An 18856-nucleotide genomic window follows, 5' to 3' on the forward strand; every position below is an offset into this window, starting at 1 on the left:
GGGTCATTAATCAATCATATGAATCCGTAGATATTTTGATAATCGATAAATCGTTTTGGTGATTTTTTAATCAAAAAGCCAATTATTTGCTGGTTTTAGCTTCTTAAACGTTAAGATTTACCGTAAAATCCGGAATATAAATTGCACCGGAATATAAGACGCAGTCTGTTTTTGGGGCTATCCCAGAGGGAAAAAGGTTTTCTATAGCTATATATTAATGAAAAACATGTATACACGTTGTTTCAACACTACTTAAATTTATTTTCCTTTTTAAACAGATTCAAAACAACACAACAAATTAAAGCCTACCGTCTGTTTTCGCCACGTGAGTTTGTAATCCTGCAAGCTACTGGTGCGGTAGCTGTCAGCCTACATTAACGTTGATTGTTGCGTGTGTAGCGGCTGCGCTTGCGAACATGGCGCGGCACGTCCATGACGAAGCGTTAGCTAGCTTATAGCGCCAACGTCTGGGTAAAATACCGTAACACAATAACGTATAGGACCTAGCCCACTTTTTCGATGAAAAAAATATATTAAAAGTGCGTCATATACACCGAAATTTACGGTACTGCTTGTGTGATTTTGTAAATGAAAAGATTTCAAACTTCTGGTTTGACAAAAGAAGCAATTTTGAAGGCGTCACTTTGGGTTCTGTTTTAAAGTTGTCGATAGTACCTTCCAACTGGTACTTTTTATCACCAAGAGTTGAGAAAAAACCTCAAAGCTGCTATGAGGAACTTTTGGTTTGTGTTGATTTTGGCGCCCCCTGTGGACAAAGCCGTACTTCTTATCTCTTTGCTGATTTTGTCCTGTCCTTAAGTGGTGTTTTTTTTTTTTTTAAAAAGCTTTCTTTAACAGTCATATGTATCACTCACTTTAAATGTTTGCCCTGGAAAATGTAAACAAAGGCAGTGTGCAGCTAATTGCTACGTCTGACACCTAATGGCAGCAGTTTCAGGCATTAAAAATAACTATATAGAAATAATCAATCTTCTTCCTGATGCTCAGGTTTGATTTTGTAGGTCATATAGAGTCATCAGAATTAATTTCAGTCTGTTTCATAACCAGCGAAAAACTCCTCACAGGAGCTTTAAGGTGTACCCAGCACAAACCCACTGATAGCCAAGTTTCTGTCAACAGAGGTTGCATAGCTGTATAGCAGCTGGCATTACCATGCAATGGCCATGAACGAGGTGCTTCCCCCTGTGACAAACAACCACATAATAATGATGATAATAATTAGGAACACCCTCCCTTCATAGCTTTCATTGTTGCTGAGTGTTTGTTTTGTCTTTAAGATATAGCAAAATAAAATTGCTTTGTAAGACATTTCAGCTTCTCATAGTTTAATTTTAGATTATAATAGAATGTTTGGTGCCTCCTCAGTTGGATGCTCATGCGTCTTAAGTAAGGCAAGTGCACAACAATACAGAGAGTGTGAGCTCGTGTGGTCTCAAACTTCTGCTCCCCTTGTGTCGCTCCATGTTCCCCTTCTGTTCACGCTGAGTCCCATTGTGCTCCAAAGTTGATATTCCTCCTCTGTGAGTGTGTGCGAGTGTACAAGTGTCTGTCAGTGTGTGTTTGTGTTGCTTGTATTCTCACCACCCCCTCCCCCCACCATACCCAAAACTGCATTAATCCCTTGGGCCTAAAAAAGGAAATCCCTGCTCTGTGCCCCGGCCTCCTCTTCCTGGGAGCACGCTGGTTGTGTGCTACAACTCTTACAGTCTGCCACTGTAGGCCAACTCCAGCCACTTTATAATGGCTTACATGTGCAGCATAGTCCACCCAGTAACAAAGTAAAGCATATTCTGACACAGTAAAACCTTAAAAAGTCGCCTGAGCTCAACGGGCCATTGTTGGTTCTGTAGCGTAGACCGTCTGAGAAAGTTCCCAGCTTAGGCTCAGCTTTCCCTCAAAACACACACACATACACTGCTCGCTCATGCACACAATTCTCTACTTCCCCCCCTCACCTCCCACTGTGTAAGCAGACCTGAGCGTGCAGGCTCTTGTGCATTTAACTTCAGTGCTAACACATTGTTCGTCTGTAAGCATAATTCCAACTATTGGCAGGCGGGCAGGCGGACAGGCAGGCTGTCAATTTATCTCTGAGTCAGGCCTGATCCTCACAGCTAATTATGATTGGCAGGCGGGAAACCTGAGCAGTTAACCTCAATACCGCCATCACAAGTTTGCTAGACTAGAAGACATTTTACAGTTCTTCAGACTCTTTTTGTTGAAGAACGATCATTTTAAATGGTGCCGAATGTGCTACCGGCTTTCCTACAGGACATTTAACTTAAAAGCCCCTTTCGCTTTCTTGCCAAGAGTGAGATGAGAAGTTTGATACCTTTGACATGTATGTGAAGCCACAGACTGCAGCTGGTTAGCTTAGCTTAGCATAGCTTAGCTTAGCATGGCTCAGACCAAATAAAACACTTCTAAAGCTCGCTCATTTGTTTAGTATGTCTAAAAAACAAAGTGCAAAATCAACACATTGTAGTTTTACAGGGAGCTGTAAGCCCTCGGCTAAGTTTGAGCCAAATCTCTAAACCAGACAACATTAAATACCTAACTCTAGAGCTATGAGGATGTTGAATTCAGCTGTTCAGCTTCAGCTGTTTCGGCCTAATCCTTCCATATCTACACATTTGTTTGCCTTGGCTCTCAATCATTTTTAGTCACCTCACCTTTCCTCACTCTTGCTGCTGTTGGCCGGGGGGCCGAGGCTGCAGCGCTTCCCAGAAGTGTTGCTCAGGATGTAGATAAGTCATGGCTAATCAATCCAGAGCGGAGTTTTCTTAACACTTGGCTTTGTTAAGTGAGCATAAACAATACAGTGAATCTAAAGTTGCTGCTATGGAGTCATCATTTGCTTTTTTTTATTGCTCCCTTAATAAAGCTCCTGTGAGGAACTTTTGGTATGTGTCGATTTTGGCGCCTCCTGTGGACAAAGCCGTACCTCTTATCTCTTTTGTCCTGTACATGCTGAAGTGGTGGTTTTTAACACAAAAAAAACCTACCCCATTCCCCCCCCCCTCATAAAGAGTCATCAGAACGAATTTCAGTCTGTTTCATAACCAGAGAAAACTCCTCACGGGAGCTTTAAAACAACTGTTAGTAGGGATTAGGGGCAGACTCCTCGCTGTGGTGCTTATGACATGAATTCAAATTCATGATTTTACAGTTATATATAGATCTGTAAATTTAATTTACAGACTGAAAACGCGTACATTGTTTCATCTAAGTTTGTGTCAAGTTCTGTGAAACTGACACCAAATTGCAGAGAATAAATATATTAAGGATTAATGTATTTATTCTACTTTGAAATGTAGAGATAGCACAGGTGGAGCGACACGTTTCTTTATAAGACAAATACAAATAGACCTGTGGGCTGCAGTTGCCGTTGCCGTTACCGTTACAAACGTTTGTTTAATCAGCGTGACCAGCTCATGACAGTAACTTTTTAAATCTGAAAGCTCACGTCTCCTGCTTCCTGTTGGCACACAACCTCACGCCGTGCGGGTGCTGCAGGTGTAGTCGCTAAAAGTAAGCACTCAGTGAACTGTCCGTTTATGTTGCCACAGCACTTACCAGCACCGGGACGAGGTGCGGCTGATAACGGGAATACACTCACTTATAAGCCACATTGTGTAACGGAGCGTCTGCCTCGATCATCCCTTGGGATCTGTGACGGCAGCAGCGTTGCGTGCTTGTTTACAGTTTACAGGCAGGTGACACACAGACTCTGCTGCACGGCGGTCAGTTCACTCTGTGCTCTGGTGAAGAGCTGCACTAATGTGATAACTGATGGACTCTTCCTGTAGATAAGTGACGGAAAGGAGAAACTGGCGAGTTTTTGTTTCGCACCGGGCAACAATCAACTTGACGTGTTTCACTTAATTTGCTTCACTATCGCACGTCCTGCGATGTGACTATTGCACATGTGCAATTGTGATTGTTACACTATATATCGTGCAGCCCTACTGTCTATACATGCATGATGGCTGGGAAAAGACTGCATAATGTTTAACAGAACTTGTAAGATTACCATTTTTGTCAGGTTGATGTATTACATTATTTCTGTGTTGATTAATGGGGAGGTGTAGAGAGGCCATAGTAGTAAAAATCCTCCATAATCCTTCACTCTAAGAGCCCAGTGGGAAAGCTGTTTAGTGCAAATGTCTCATGGTATGTAGAGGGAAGTCTCTAATAATGAAGAATATGTGATGGGGCTTTTGGGGGGGGGGGGTTCCTTTTTAGAAGAAAGTAAAGTCATTCATGTTAAGTTATTCGTCAGAAACTCGTGTGTCGGAGCTGCTGGTTAATAAACTTTCTGGCATAAAGCCTGCTTTCTCTTTATTTGGCTCTGACACATTTTCCCCTTTGTGCTTGTCTGGATTCGCCTCTTCCTGCACAGACAAACTTGCTTATCAATGGAGCAGTCTGTGATCTAATGCATTAAGCTGTTAAATAGTCTGTTAATTATACTTCAAAAGGACTGCATCTTGAAAGAAAAGCTAGCTGGATCTCACACTCCCCTTCTTCTTTCTGCCCCAGTTACCCAGAGAACGGTGTGGTGGAGATGCGACCGATTCACGTGCGGCCGCGTGCCAGAACCCTGCTGCGGTGGGACCAGCTCCAGGTGGGCATGCAAGTGATGGTTAACTACAACATGGAGACGCCAGACGAGAGGGGTTTCTGGTTCGATGCCGAGGTTCAGATCGTCAACCAAACGTCCCGCACCAACAAGGAGCTCCGAGTCAAGATCCTGCTGGGGTGAGGATCTTCCTTCCTAGCTGGGAGGATGAAGCATTGGGTGTACCGGGATGATTGTTGTTGTGCTGTCTTCTGTTTATTTTCCTCCTTTCTCTTATGCTATAATCTCTCTCTGTCTCTCTCTGTCTCTCTCTGTCTCTCTCTTCTTCTCTCTTGTCTTTTCTCTCGCCCTCCCATCAGGGGTCCTGGAGACGTAATCGGGGATTGTAAGGTTCAGTTTCTGGATGAAATCTACCAGGTGGAGAAACCAGGAGCTCGTCCCCTCTCAGCTCAGGATGGACAATTCAAACGTGGGCCCACACCCATTCACACATACTTGCAAAATATATTTCTTTTTAAGGTATTGTATTTTGGCGCAACCATCACCCTTAAGTATCTGTGCACCAATGTTTCCCTCTTGTATTTTGATCCAGGAAAGAGCGGGCCAGAATGTAAGCACTGCAAGGCCGACCCCGAAGCCGAATGTCGCTTCTGCTCCTGCTGCGTGTGCGGCGGGAAGCAAGACGCTCACATGCAGCTGCTGTGCGACGAGTGCAACATGGCGTTCCACATCTACTGCCTCAACCCGCCGCTGTCCACCATCCCGGATGACGAGGACTGGTGAGGGAGAGTGTAGCTCAGCAATTAGCCACAACATCCTGCGCTTCACAAGCAATTTAACAAGGTTGATGAATGGTGTTCGCTATTAGCTTAAGTGTATTTAAGCGGTAATTAAGTGCTGATTGAGGATAAAGTCAATGTGAAATAAATCGTGACACAAAACAGTCGCAGGTTTGAGTTTATATTTCACTGCAGCTTTGAATGATCCTTCTTTATGCTAGTTCCTAGGCAGATCCCCACCCTCCATTCCTGTGAACCAAAATAGCACAAAGCTTAAAATGAAGTTGACTCACCACATTCCCTAAACCCCCTTTCAAGTAACTCTCTGGTAAACTTTAAATTTAATGTAGTTTTTATTTAACCTTTAAGGTGCATGGTGTCTTTTCCAGGTAAAAAATTCAGCGTCTTTGCCTTCTGGCTAATTTAAAGAGCCGTTTGTCCTCATTTTACAACAACTCTTTTTATGCAGACCTTTGTTGCAACTCGCCTGCCTACAACCACTAATAAAATTTCCTCTCCTCCTGCCAGGTACTGTCCCACCTGTAAGAACGACACCAGTGAGGTTGTTAAGGCAGGAGAGAAGCTCAAAGCCAGCAAGAAGAAAGCAAAGATGCCTTCAGCAACAACTGAGAGTCAAAGGGACTGGGGAAAGGTGAGAGCCGAGGGCACCCAACACACACCAGAAAGAAAATTTGACCTGGAAGCTTGTGCAAGGGCCTGTTCTTTTTCAAATTGCATAGAAGGAATTTGTTGGTGAATGTGAAAGCAGTCTAAACCTGCAATATTAACTTTTTCAAATCGTTTTCAAAAAGTCTGCCATCTCCATTTTTATTGCAGCATTTTGCTATCTCCAAATGTATACACTCAGAATCTGTCCTAAAAGATGAACACTGTATTAATGCAAGACAAGACAAGAGCACTAAATGTTTTTTTGACTGTATCACACTGAAGCAAACTTTTTCCCCGATGTTTAAATTTGTTACAATTCCCGGTCAAGCACTATATTTACATATAGACGTTACTTATTAAAAATACTTCTCAAAATAACATTAAGCGGAAAAGTGACGTTTTTAACATAGTGAATAAATGATAGAGAGCAGTTTCTAACCTATAGTTGCCATCGATTGGAGGAGTCAGGGCCTGTGTCCACTATTGGCGTTATTTGTGCTGGCAGCACCTACTTTCTATACAAAACCAATGCATTTAAGCACTCAGCGACCTCAGTGCAAAAACACCCTCAGTGTCAGCTGTCTTTTTGTCGCTGCGCTCACAGCGCTCTCACGGTGCGGACCCACTGCACGCAACCAATCTGCCTACCCTCGTGTCCGCTTAGCCTCGCCGGTCACTTTTTGGTGTGAATTGAGGAGTCTTTTCAATCAAACCAAAACCCCACAAGGTTTATTTATGAAGTCATTTATCAGTGTTTTCATGATAATGACATAATGAGGGAGAAAAGCTGTTTAAAAGTGGCGCTGCTTGCCTGGTGCGCGTTGCTAGGTATCCCAGCATGGTTTGAGCAGCGAATTGGCCTCTTCCAATTCATTAATGGGTTTTTGGTCGCGTGAGTTCCCGTTCAGTGGGCCCGCACCGTCAGTTGAAACCATTCAACTTTTAGAACACCACTGCGCTCGTCCGTGTCACTTGTCCCTCACCGACCAAGCAAAATCAAGAAGAGGCAGGTATTCTGATGTCAACTTTGTCAACAACAATGGCAGAGGAGAAGCTAATCTTTTCGTTTTTTCCAGGTTACAATTTCCATGTGTAGAGCTGCTGCTAATGCCAGGACACCTTTACATTGTTTTATGTTTTACTGGTAAAATTTCTTTGAATAAAAGTAGGGATGCACGATATTTGATTTTTTGCCGATATCCGATTTGCCGATATTTTACAACTCATTTAGCCGATTACCGATACCGATATTTTTTTCCCGCACACCTAATTGCAGAGATCATCAACTCTCTTCTGTACTGAAATAAGCGTACAGAATAATGGTGATACTCTTATCACATTTGTTACAACGGTCGGGGTGACGGGTCTTTAGATGGTTCATCAAGTTTGTAGTGTTGAAAGACTTTGCCTTGGCTCCTCCTCGCATCACCGAAGCTGAGCAGTCATTGCAAATAGCAGTTTTGCGATCTACTTTGGACACTTTGAAAAACTTCCACACCACGGACATTTTGGCTTCTAACTCTCTCATGCTGCAGGTAGACACATGTGACGTCATCACGCTGCGCAGCGCAGGTCTTCTTCGTGCCGGGGACATTGCGCCGAGGTCGGGCATTTAATCAAGTATGCAGCAGCCCATTATTTTATCGGTTAATTATAGCCGCGGATATCGGCGTGTTGGCCGATATCCGATAGTTCATTTTTAAGCCAATATCGGCCGATACCGATAACGTGCCGATAATATCGTGCATCCCTAAATAAAAGCAAATATTAAGCATCAATTAAGCAGAGCGATTTAAAACAAACTTAACGGTCACTACCGAGGGAAGAGAAAGTGCTGCGTTGCAACTTGCGTAACCTAGCAACAGTAAGTGCCGCTGAGAAGCGCTCTGAAATTGAGGGCATGGGCGCTGCCAGCGCTGAAACACGTCGTTAGTGGGCACAGGCCCTCATTCATTAATTAATTGATTTGTTCAGTGCATTATCGATGCATTACACACATTTTTTTTACTTTTACTTCCTGCAAACTGACTTGTTTGTTACTGCTTCTATAATGTGTTCAGTATGTAATTTTGTTTTGTGTTGTAATGTGCTCGATCAGAGATAAATGGTATTTTGTGTGTTACTCCTCTGAGCTTTGTCAAATATCGCCAGAGCGCACCGCATCATGTCGTATGATTAGAACAGAAGTTTGTTTTGATAAAGTCAACAATACTTAATATGTACTTACCTTTGTATCGGGGTTGTTAAATATTGTTGTATTGAGTTTTTTGCAAATATTTGTGTTCTTCATTATCCGGCTTTTCTTGTATAATCATAACTTTCCTTTTTGTGCAAGACCAAAATTACATCTAGCTTATTCACTTGGCAAAAGCTGAAATCATCTCATGCTAGCTGTTGAAGCAGAAAATGAGACAGCTGAAATGAATTAAAAACGGTTCTTTTTTTAAAGCATCTGTTTTAAGCAAACCGTTAAATACTTCCCTCTGAGTCTTCCCATGGCAACACTTTGAGATACTGTGCGGCTCGTCTCCATCCCGGCCTGTCTGACGCTCTGCTCCGTCGTGTAATGTGAACAATGCCATTAAGCATGACTTAGCCACTTTCCTGGAACTGCCAACGGAAAAATAACTCATTTCTTTACCAGAATGATCCCTTACTCTGTGGACTAATTGAAAACAGCAAGGCTTGTGTGTTTGGGCAGATTTGAGTGCTGTGAGTCACGCAGCATTTGTACTTGCCTTTCAAATTATCGCAATTTTATAATCCTTAAAATATAGTGCTTTTCTTTGTCTTCTCTCTTTGGAAATCACGTGCGGCTCTGAAATGGGACGCTATTATTATCCTTAAATAATTATCATAAGCTGTTGCAAGTTTTGACGCCAGCTGCAGATATGTAATCTAAAGTATTTGAACTTGAATAGACCTTTTAATGTTTTTTTTGTACATACAGCTTACATTATGTGTTGTCTTCTTTGATGTGACTGCAGGGTATGGCCTGTGTAGGGCGGACCAAGGAGTGCACAATTGTTCCTTCAAACCACTATGGACCCATACCCGGTGTCCCTGTTGGAACCACCTGGAAATTCAGAGTTCAGGTTAGCTGTTGTTGTGCATCTTAAATGTATTACACGTATCATATCAGATTGTTAAGTCTTCCTTGACTCACCTTATACTTTACTTATTGTCAATATTATTTAACAATGATTTATATAGTTATATATTTAAATTAAGCAATGAGAGAGAGTGATGTTGTACTGAATATCATCATGGTTGTGATTCGGTCGTAGGCAGTAACAAATTACTTTTTGCACGTTCCAAACTGAAACTGGACTTTTGTTGCCAAGCAACCCAAACATTCTCCAGCACTCTGTGTCTACAGGTTACCACAGATCAGCTGTTTTTATCATGTACATTTATCTGTTTGTTTTATTTTATCATTAACCAGTGAAATAAGAGTCTGCTGTGTGATTCAGAGGAACCAGCTTGATTAATGTAGACATACACAATCTGCTGTGATGTTAATTAACACTGTTCGGAACACCTGGCTGAGGCGGAGTGATACACAGAGTGAAAAGTCCCAGTGATGTTGTTCTCTATGTCAGCGCTCATGGAATAGCTCTTGTCCAATCAGATCACCTGTTCGGAACTAACTGTTGTATAATCTATATCATTTACTGTGTAATTAGTGGCTTTCCTCTGCTTACCTGTTCAGGTGAGTGAGGCAGGCGTTCACAGGCCGCATGTCGGAGGCATCCACGGGCGCAGTAACGACGGCTCATACTCGCTGGTGCTGGCTGGGGGCTTTGAGGATGAAGTGGTGGGTTCATTGTTTTCTGCTCTTATGTGCATTGCTCAATTGTTAAAGTGTGATAGATGGTTAGGTTAGTCATATATGCAGTAGGTAGATTATCCTTAAGTATGCTTGTCCCTTTGCAATGGTTACCATGTTTTGCTGCAGGACCGAGGGGACGAGTTCACATACACAGGCAGCGGGGGTCGTGACCTCTCAGGAAACAAACGGATCGGAGAGCACTCTTTTGACCAGACCCTGACACACATGAACAGGTATGAAACGTACATGTTTGATTCCATACGTATTTGTGCGTAGGATAAATGTCCCCTTAGCCGCCATAGTACGGGAGATTTAAAGTTACAGCAGATGGATCAGGTGGTCTCTGTTCAGCCTGAATGTCTTGTATAATTTCTGTCAGTTGAGTTGAGCTTTGGTTGTCAAACATGCATCCTTATAAAAGTACTGATTAGAAGTTTTATCTGAAAGTTGTTGCAGTAAAACAATCATATCACAGGGAGGGAATTCAAATTGACGCAGCTGTTATTATGACTCCTAAAAATATGATAATCACGAAAGCTAACTGATCTGGTCTGTAACTGTCTCCCGACTCCTGCAGGGCACTGGCCTTAAACTGCGATGCACCTCTGAATGACAAAGACGGAGCGGAGTCGAGGAACTGGCGGGCGGGGAAGCCTGTGAGAGTTGTGCGCAGCTCCAAAGGTCGACGCATCAGCAAATACGCTCCTGAGGAGGGAAACCGCTACGACGGTATTTACAAGGTACAGACGCGATTTACTGTAAGAGTCTCAAGATATGATGTGCTTACTTCAAGTGTAGCTGTTTAAAAGTTATAGGGTTGTAGTGCAGCCTTTTGCAAATGGAGGGAAGCATGGAATTTGGAAAGACTGCAGGACTGTTTATCATATGCAGCGAACTCCCAAAACGTAATCACTAAATATAAACTTATTGTGAAACTTGTTGTGGAAGGTTTTTGATTCCTACCTGCAGGAACCTGACTAGGACTTGCCCAACAATACCTAAGAAGAGCTGTGAATTTGACGTATTTAATGTTATTCTGGGTCAACTTTAGGTGGTTAAATACTGGCCAGAGATTGGAAAGTGTGGTTACCTTGTGTGGCGGTACCTGCTGAGACGGGACGATTTGGAACCAGCACCGTGGACACCCGAAGGCCTGGAGAGGATCAACAAACTAGGCCTTGCTGTTCAGGTAAGATGTGTCTATGCTAGGGATGCACGATATTATCGGCACGTTATCGGTATCGGCCGACATTGGCTTAAAAATGAACTATCTGATATCGGCCAACACGCGGATATCCGCCGATATAATTAACCGATAAAATAATGGCCTGCTGCATACTTGATTAAATGCCAGACCTCGGCGCAATGTCTCTGGCGCAAAGAAGACCTGAGCGGCGCAGCGTGATGACGTCACGTGTGTCTACCTGCAGCATGAGAGAGTTAGAAGCCCAAATGTCCGTGGTGTGGAAGTTTTTCAAAGTGTCTGAAATAGATAGCAAAACTGCTATTTGCAATGACTGCTCAGCTTCAGTGATGCGAGGAGGAGCCAAGGCAAAGTCTTTCAACACTACAAACTTGATTAACCAGCTCAAGACCCGTCAGCCCGACCGTTGTAACAAATGTGATAAGAGTATCACCATTATACTGTAAGCTAATTCCAATACAGAAGAGAGTTGATGATCTCTGCAATTAGGTGTGCGGGAAAAAAATATCGGTATCGGTATCGGTAATCGGCTAAATGAGTTGTAAAATATCGGCATATCGGATATGGGCAAAAAATCCAATATCGTGCATCCCTAGTCTATGCTATAAACTTCTGTTTATATTGTACATACTACATACAGTTTACTCATGTATCTCCCCGTGTCTCTGCAGTACCCGCCAGGTTACTTAGCCGCCATGGCTAACAAAACAAAGAAGGAGGCCTGCGCCAGACCAGGCCGCGGTGGCCGGAGTAAGCACTATCCCGGGAGAGGGAGGCCTCGGAGACATCGCAAGATCAAAGTGAAAGAGGAGGACGATGAGGATGAAGAGGACGAGCAGGGGATGGCCCCTGTGGATGAGGAAGAGCCGCAGAGTAATGGAGAGCAGAAGACGAGCAGAGATAGTGGTGGGTTGCTTTTACAGACGGCGCTCAGAGCAGGTCAGACAAGGTGTTGTGAGAAGAGGACAGGTAAGGACAGAGTGAGCGATGAAGCTACTTTTAAGATAGATTTAAAATATCCAGTGTTTGTTCTATGATAGTCACACAACTGTATTATATTCCTTAAACATGCACTACTGTAACAGATAACATGTCTTGCTTACGTGTCTTTAGCAGATCCGCCACCAGCAGCAGAGCCTCCCTCCAAGCGGGTGAAGATAGAGGAGACGTTCCAGCTGTCAGAGCAGCAGAAGCAGTTAATCCAGGAGGACACAGCCAACAAGAAACTCTGGGATGAAGCCATGGGAAACCTTAAAGAGGGACCGGTATGATCCTTGTACAATCTGTCACTGTAAAACTTCCCAACCCTGTGATCACAGAACATCTGAAACAACAGCATCTTACAGGAGAACTTGTTGAATCATCTCTGTCATCCATTTTTCTAATCTAAAATAAACTTAAATGTAATGCTAGGTTAGTATTTAAAAAAAAAAAAAGGTTTTAGGGGTAAAATATCATAGATGTTATTTTTGCCGTTAGCCGACTGGAGGGGCGTGTTGGTGTCTGTGTCTGACTGACAGCAGCTGGCAGGCTGCCAGACTGCCTGTAGGGAGCAGAAGACAAAGTAAACAAACGTGGTGTAGCTACATGTCACAGCAGACAGTTCGCTGTTAGCAGTAATTTTGAAGAGTAAGGACCCCACCAGCGTCTAACTGAACAGTCTGGGATGACATTTTTAGGTACAGTTACATGTGCCAGTTTGGTTCCTGAGGTTTTCTCAAAGGAGAACACAGCACAAGAGGTTTTCACTGCAGATATATATAAGCCATAATTGTGACTAAGTTTTATCACCAACACATTTCCAAAAGGATAAGGCTGTATTGATAATTTTTTAAAAAGCTGTTATATGTTTTTCTCTCTCTGTTTTTCCTTTATTGCTACATATAAAGAACTTCCTGCGCAAGATGGAGCAGATCTTCATGTGCGTGTGCTGCCAGGAGCTGGCCTTCCAACCCATCACCACCGCCTGCTCGCACAATGTTTGCAAGGTACTGAGTGAACGTCTTTCAAACTACCAAACCTGTCCTTGTATTGTTTACGTGAATGTCCTCTGCCGTCCTCTCTCCTCAGAGTTGTCTCCAGCGGTCGTTCCGAGCGCAGGTGTACACCTGCCCAGCCTGCCGTCACGACTTGGGCAAAGACTACGTCATGACCCAAAATGTGACCCTCCAGGTGCTGCTCGACCAGTTCTTTCCCGGCTACAGCAAGGGCCGATGAGGTCGAAATCACGTTTATAAGTAGAACACGTACAGACACGCACACAAGCATCCATTCTGTGCACCCACGTATACCGGCAAGTACCTAGAGCTCCACTTTAAAACGCATTGCGCACACATACTGTACTTACCCACAGGAAAATGTATATTGCATATACAGCCATTTATATGTATACAATCATTCATACACAAACAACCTCAGTAGGGACTGACCTCATCTTGTTGAACTTGGACTGTCTCCATTAACATCACCAGCCTGAAATTCTACCAAGGACGTTTTTTAACCTCCTTCTCCACACTTACAAACGCACAAAAGGAGCCCCAATTCACTCCGACTGGACACCTCCAGATTTTAGCTCTTTTTTTCCCCCTTCCACTGTTTTGACATTGAAATCCGTCGTTAGACTCCTGCCAACCTGTACGCATTTTGTGTCCCATGTACGCTGAGCTACTTCAGATATATGCAGTATTTGAATCAGCCAGAAAATAAGGATAAAGTTAGTTAAGCTAATTTAGGCCCAGCAGAATCCCTTGTAAACTATCAGTATGGACAAGTAGGTCATGTGACTTAGAGATGCCCATACATGTGGTCTGTTAACTAAAATAAGGAAAGTCAGTGATTAACCTGAATCATATATGGAAAAAGCACACTATGTTATATCCTTGAAGCACTTTATTAATGACACACAGCAGACTTATACTGTAGGATAATCAGGAGCACATGCTAGCATCATGCTAGCTGCTCGCACTTGGATTAATGCCATTGTCATGCCTTGAGCTAATAAGTAAATTCAGTTGATTTGCAGAGGAATTGGCAGCTGTGTCCATTTTGCACAAGTCAAGATTTAAAAGTGATTTACTTCATTCAAAAAGTACCGAACAAATGATGCTGTAGAGAATATCAAGGGCAATTATCATCAGATATCTCCTTAAAAAAGTAATTTGTATTGAGGATCAGGGCTAAAATAAACTAGCTTAAACTACAATCTATTTTTAGCAAAGCACTTAAACATAAAAATAAAGAAACGCATACTTTTAATCTTTTAAATTTGCACTGTTGAAACCTCAAAAACATCATTAAAAATGAACAAATGCTAACGCATACTTCTTCAATCAGATGGCAAAGACTAAACTGTACCTTAGATGAGTGTTTTCTGGTTTCTCCCTCTAATTAGTCTACCAGAGAAATACCGTACTGGTGTTAAATAAGGTTTGAACGCAGCGCCATGAAATGGTTGAAACCTGTGAGGTTTAGCTGCTCTCATAAAAGGGGCACGCTGTAGTTGTCCCTGGTGTTACCAAGCAACCACAATCCAGCAGGACTTCACACAAGATGGTTAGCATTTATGGTGCTCAGCAAGCAATATAAATGCTAGCACGCTATTGTTCTTTCTGCTAGATTTAGTGGAATCTTTACTGGAGAGCAGCGTGATCTGCTTCGGCAGTGTGGTGAGTAATCTGCCACAATCGAGGCTGATTTCTAGTCCCTGACAAAGACATAATGGTTATGTGGATTCACACCATTAGAGGCTAAGTACTCCACAGTATTCATTATATAAGCTAGATACAAATGCATGTGACCAGTCTGATATTGACATATATTGTATGTCACCAGTCTAGATCCATAAGACAAGACAAAGGAGGTGTGTTAGAGCGTCCTGTAAAAGGGACTACAAAAATGGCAGATGGCATCAAATGCCTGGTCAGTCACCTTCTGTTATTTACTTTTTCTTTTTAATCACACATTGATTTAAAATTCAATTTTCAGCTGTTTTTTTCCCTGGCTGATTTCTTGTGTTTCGATAAAGTTTGAAATTTAACAACATTTAAGAAAATTAATTTTCCTCAAAACGAGGAAGTAAAGGTTTTGTTCGGTGTTAGCACTGACATTCATGTTTCATATTGACACTAGTACTGAATAATGTAAACAGTACCCATCCTAACATGGCACAAGTTGCATTCATAGTCTTAAAAAGCAAGACTCCATGTCGCCTTAGTGGACATGCGTCCATACATTTTGTTTACTCCGTTTTCCTGTGATAATGAGTTATTTCTGGTTGTTTTCTTGCACCACTGTCATGTCAGATGATCATAACTCGTATCCACAGAGTTGTAAAAGCACAAAACAAACATAGAAACGGGTTTAAATGACCTCATCTTAACTCACCTGAGTGTGGGCGATGGCAGCATGGCATGTCCTTTGTTGCACATTGTTTTGTTGTGTAGATCATCTGAAAATTATCCCTTTGTCACAAGAAAACCAGCTTTGTTATCTCGAGATAGTGAGATAAATTAATCCGTTATAATGGGACAACCAGCTGTATCCCGAGATAATGAGAAAAATGAGTCGAGATCTTCAGAAAACAACTGAAATTAAGTCATTAACACGGGAAAACCAGCTTTGTTATCCCAAGATCATGGGAACAATACGTCGAGAACAACAGAAAACGACCAGAAATAAGGAAGTAAACAAAATGTATGGATGCATGTCCGCTTAGGGCTTCCGTAGTTTTTTTGGCTCGCGTTGTAGATTAATCCCGGGATAGTTTGTAGCTGCTGCCACATGGTTAGAGTCATGCCGCTACTGGACAGATAGGGGCGTGGCTTTATCCTAATTTGTTATGTTGAAACTAACACATATACAGCCAGAGTTTTTTTTCTTATCTCGAGCAGCGGACACCGATCGTCATCTTTCCCAGCGCTGATGTGGTACTCTAAAATGTGCAGGGTTGGCAGGTCAGGTAAGACCTAGATCAAACCACTGACCTGGTCACCTGGAGTTCTTAAACATGTCTGAAATTGTTCCAAATCTTGAGTTGGTTATCCAGAAAATGTAGCCCCCTCCCCTCTCATTGGCATCATTGCGATCACCTGTAACAGCCTCGAAGGTGTTTCCTTGTTTCGTTCAGAGCCGAGGTAACACGCCGCAGTACACATCAGTTTCTTACTGCTCTGTTGACATTCAGTGTTACCCGCTCGTCCTCCCCTCTCTCATTGGCCGGCTGTTTGTTTGTTCGTGGTGATGTCCTCGTTTCCGTTCAATCATTCAGGTTTTATTTTCACTCAACATGCAAGTACAAATGCTACTATGGTCTTTTAAAGCTAACTGTGATGTGCATTACTCCCACTGTTGCTCAATCTTGTTCAAAGATTATTTTCCTTCCTGCATTGACTGGCAAGCTAATAGCTCTGGTTTCTTCCTCTGCTGTGACCCTCTCTCTCTCTCTCTCTCTCTCTCTCTCTCTCTCTCTCTCTCTCTCTCTCTCTCTCTCTCTCTGCTGTGTCCCGCCCTCCGTGAACCTACAGTACTAACACTTTTTAGACGTCTTGTGGACGCTTGGCTTCAGTGCTGTGTTGTTTTTTACTTTAATTGCACTCTATTGAAGAAAAAAGTTTGAAAAGTCGCATTTAATTTCCTTAGTATGCTTACTACTATCTATGTCTGTACGCCATTTTTCTACCAGTTTAGTTGCTTCTCTTCTATTTTAATCATTAGTCATTTTTATGTGGCGACCTCAAACGTTTGCAGCCAGTCTGAGGAGTTTCATTGCTTCATATTGTGATCTGAAATTTTATACATGTCATAATAATACTTGATATGTACCTATTAAATATTTGGATTCAAGAAATAATCTCTGCTTTTCTTTTTGTCGTGTGTTTGACAGATTTCATGAAGCTAATGACTTGATGACTTCAGAGTGAAACGTAAATGAGTAGATTAAAGTGAGTGACGCTAATGTGTGCGCCATGAAATTAATATCTAATGTGGTCAAGCAGACTGTTTCCACTCCCACTCTTAAATTAATTTACAGCGATGTTAATCACAGCTCTTTGACATTAGGCCAACTAATCACTCCTTTTTTTTTTTTATAGAAGACATTATGACTGATTTATTTTTTATACTCAGCTGAAATTAGAAAGGCTTTCCCCATTATTTCTCCACCAGACTGCCTGTTGTGGATACTTTGTAAACATAACTGTCAGTCTGTAAATCCCAATCCTGTGAGCTCAATATCTCAGTGACCACTGGAAGGAGTATCTCAAAGTTTGGGACAAATTTTACTTGGACTGAAGATGAACTGAGCTAGTCAAAGGTCGAGGTCACTGTGACTTCTAATAGAAACTGTTTTGGCAATAACTAGATTTATAAGCTAATTCAGACTTTCATACAAGTATCTTATGCTGTAGAACGAAATGATGAAGTGACCACTTTTTTTTCTAGTATGTGGCTGACGTCAGCACAATGTGCGCTTTTGTGGGCAATGTGTTATAAGGACTGTCCTTATGAGGCAGATGACAACGTGTTTGAAAGGAGGTGCGCGCTGCAGACGTAGGTGAGGACAGCGCACACCGCCTACTCCCCGAACAAAGTATCCAGAGCCGTATAGACAGAGTCGCAGCCCTGCCTACTCCCTGAACAAAGTATCCAGAGCCGTATAGACAGAGTCGCAGCCCGGCCTACTCCCCGAACAAAGTATCCAGAGCCATATAGACAAAGTCGCAGCCCCGCCTACTCCCCGAACAAAGTATCCAGAGCCATGTAGACAGAAAGTTGTGTCAGTGGAGTTCCAATATGCTCCATGATCCGCCATTGCGATGTTGCAACTCTCTCTCTACGGCTCTGAAAGTACCGTCACTCAGTTACTCAGTCAGTCAGTCACATACAGAGCCATATGTAGGGCTGACGCCGGCGGCTCAGTTGGTAGAGCAGGCGCCCCATGTATAGAGGCTACAGTCCTCGACGCATTGGACGCAGGTTCGACTCTCGGTCTGACGATCATTTGTTGCCTGTCATCCCCCACTCTCTACTCCCCATGTTTCCTGTCTCTCTTCAGCTGTTCTATATAATAAGCCAAAAGGCCATTATGTCAGCCCTTTCATATAAACTAAATATCTATTATCTATACTGCTGATCTATACCGCCAGTCAATCACAGGGCTGACACACAGAGACAGACAACCTTTCTTGTTCACATTCACACCTACGGGCAATTTTAGAGTCACCAATAAATCTACCGAGCATGTCTGTGGACTGTGGGAGGAAGCCCACGCACGCACAAGGAGAACATGCAAACCACCGTGCAACATAATTTTATCACCCCTGGTGTATTTGACTTTGTTATACATGCAGTATAACTTTCCCCACATGCAAAAGAAACTCAATAAAAGCTCTGTCAAATTCACACTTAATCTCTATTATAAGAAAGTAGTAGGGATTACATTTCAAATGAAACATGTCACGAGCAGTCTACACTGTGTTTGCATATGACAATAACTGCAGCTTGAGATGTTAGTAGGTCGGTAAATAATAGACTCACACAGAAAAGGCCCCTCTTGATATGTCAAAGTTAAAAGCACAGGTGAGTCAACGATGGCTGAATTCCATTTAGCTTCCTCATTGTCAAGGTCTTGTATTGTTTTGTTCACACAGTCCTGGCTTACTGGGATTCTTCTGAGTACAACAGAGCCATTGTTAATGTTATTAGTAGCACCTGTGCTTTCCTGTTGTGACAAGTCAAAATGACAGCTGTGAACAAAGGGCCTATCAAATAAT

General features: G+C 42.6%; 1 protein-coding gene across 3 annotated transcripts in view; it reads left to right on the forward strand.

Annotated features, from left to right (window-relative positions):
* LOC138602070 (E3 ubiquitin-protein ligase UHRF2-like) overlaps nt 1-16928 on the forward strand; it is a 33236-nt gene extending 16308 nt beyond the window's left edge. Inside the window, exons 4-16 of one of the 3 annotated variants that reach the window (XM_069673451.1) lie at nt 4564-4782; nt 4963-5072; nt 5196-5382; nt 5911-6034; nt 9039-9146; nt 9764-9868; nt 10010-10116; nt 10461-10623; nt 10935-11072; nt 11759-12056; nt 12201-12352; nt 12977-13075; nt 13158-16928. In XM_069673451.1, coding sequence (XP_069529552.1) covers nt 4564-4782; nt 4963-5072; nt 5196-5382; nt 5911-6034; nt 9039-9146; nt 9764-9868; nt 10010-10116; nt 10461-10623; nt 10935-11072; nt 11759-12056; nt 12201-12352; nt 12977-13075; nt 13158-13304 — 1957 coding nt within the window. In that variant the 3' untranslated portion in view covers nt 13305-16928. The remainder of the gene's footprint in view (nt 1-4563; nt 4783-4962; nt 5073-5195; nt 5383-5910; nt 6035-9038; nt 9147-9763; nt 9869-10009; nt 10117-10460; nt 10624-10934; nt 11073-11758; nt 12057-12200; nt 12353-12976; nt 13076-13157) is intronic. The other 2 variants (XM_069673452.1, XM_069673453.1) reach the window with 2 other exon arrangements.
* The last annotated feature ends 1928 nt before the right edge of the window (nt 16929-18856 follow it).

This window comes from Semicossyphus pulcher, unplaced genomic scaffold (assembly GCF_022749685.1).
Source record: "Semicossyphus pulcher isolate SPU_LCO1_2020_fin unplaced genomic scaffold, fSemPul1.0.p SCAF_22, whole genome shotgun sequence".
In the NCBI taxonomy this organism is placed as follows: domain Eukaryota; kingdom Metazoa; phylum Chordata; class Actinopteri; order Labriformes; family Labridae; genus Semicossyphus; species Semicossyphus pulcher.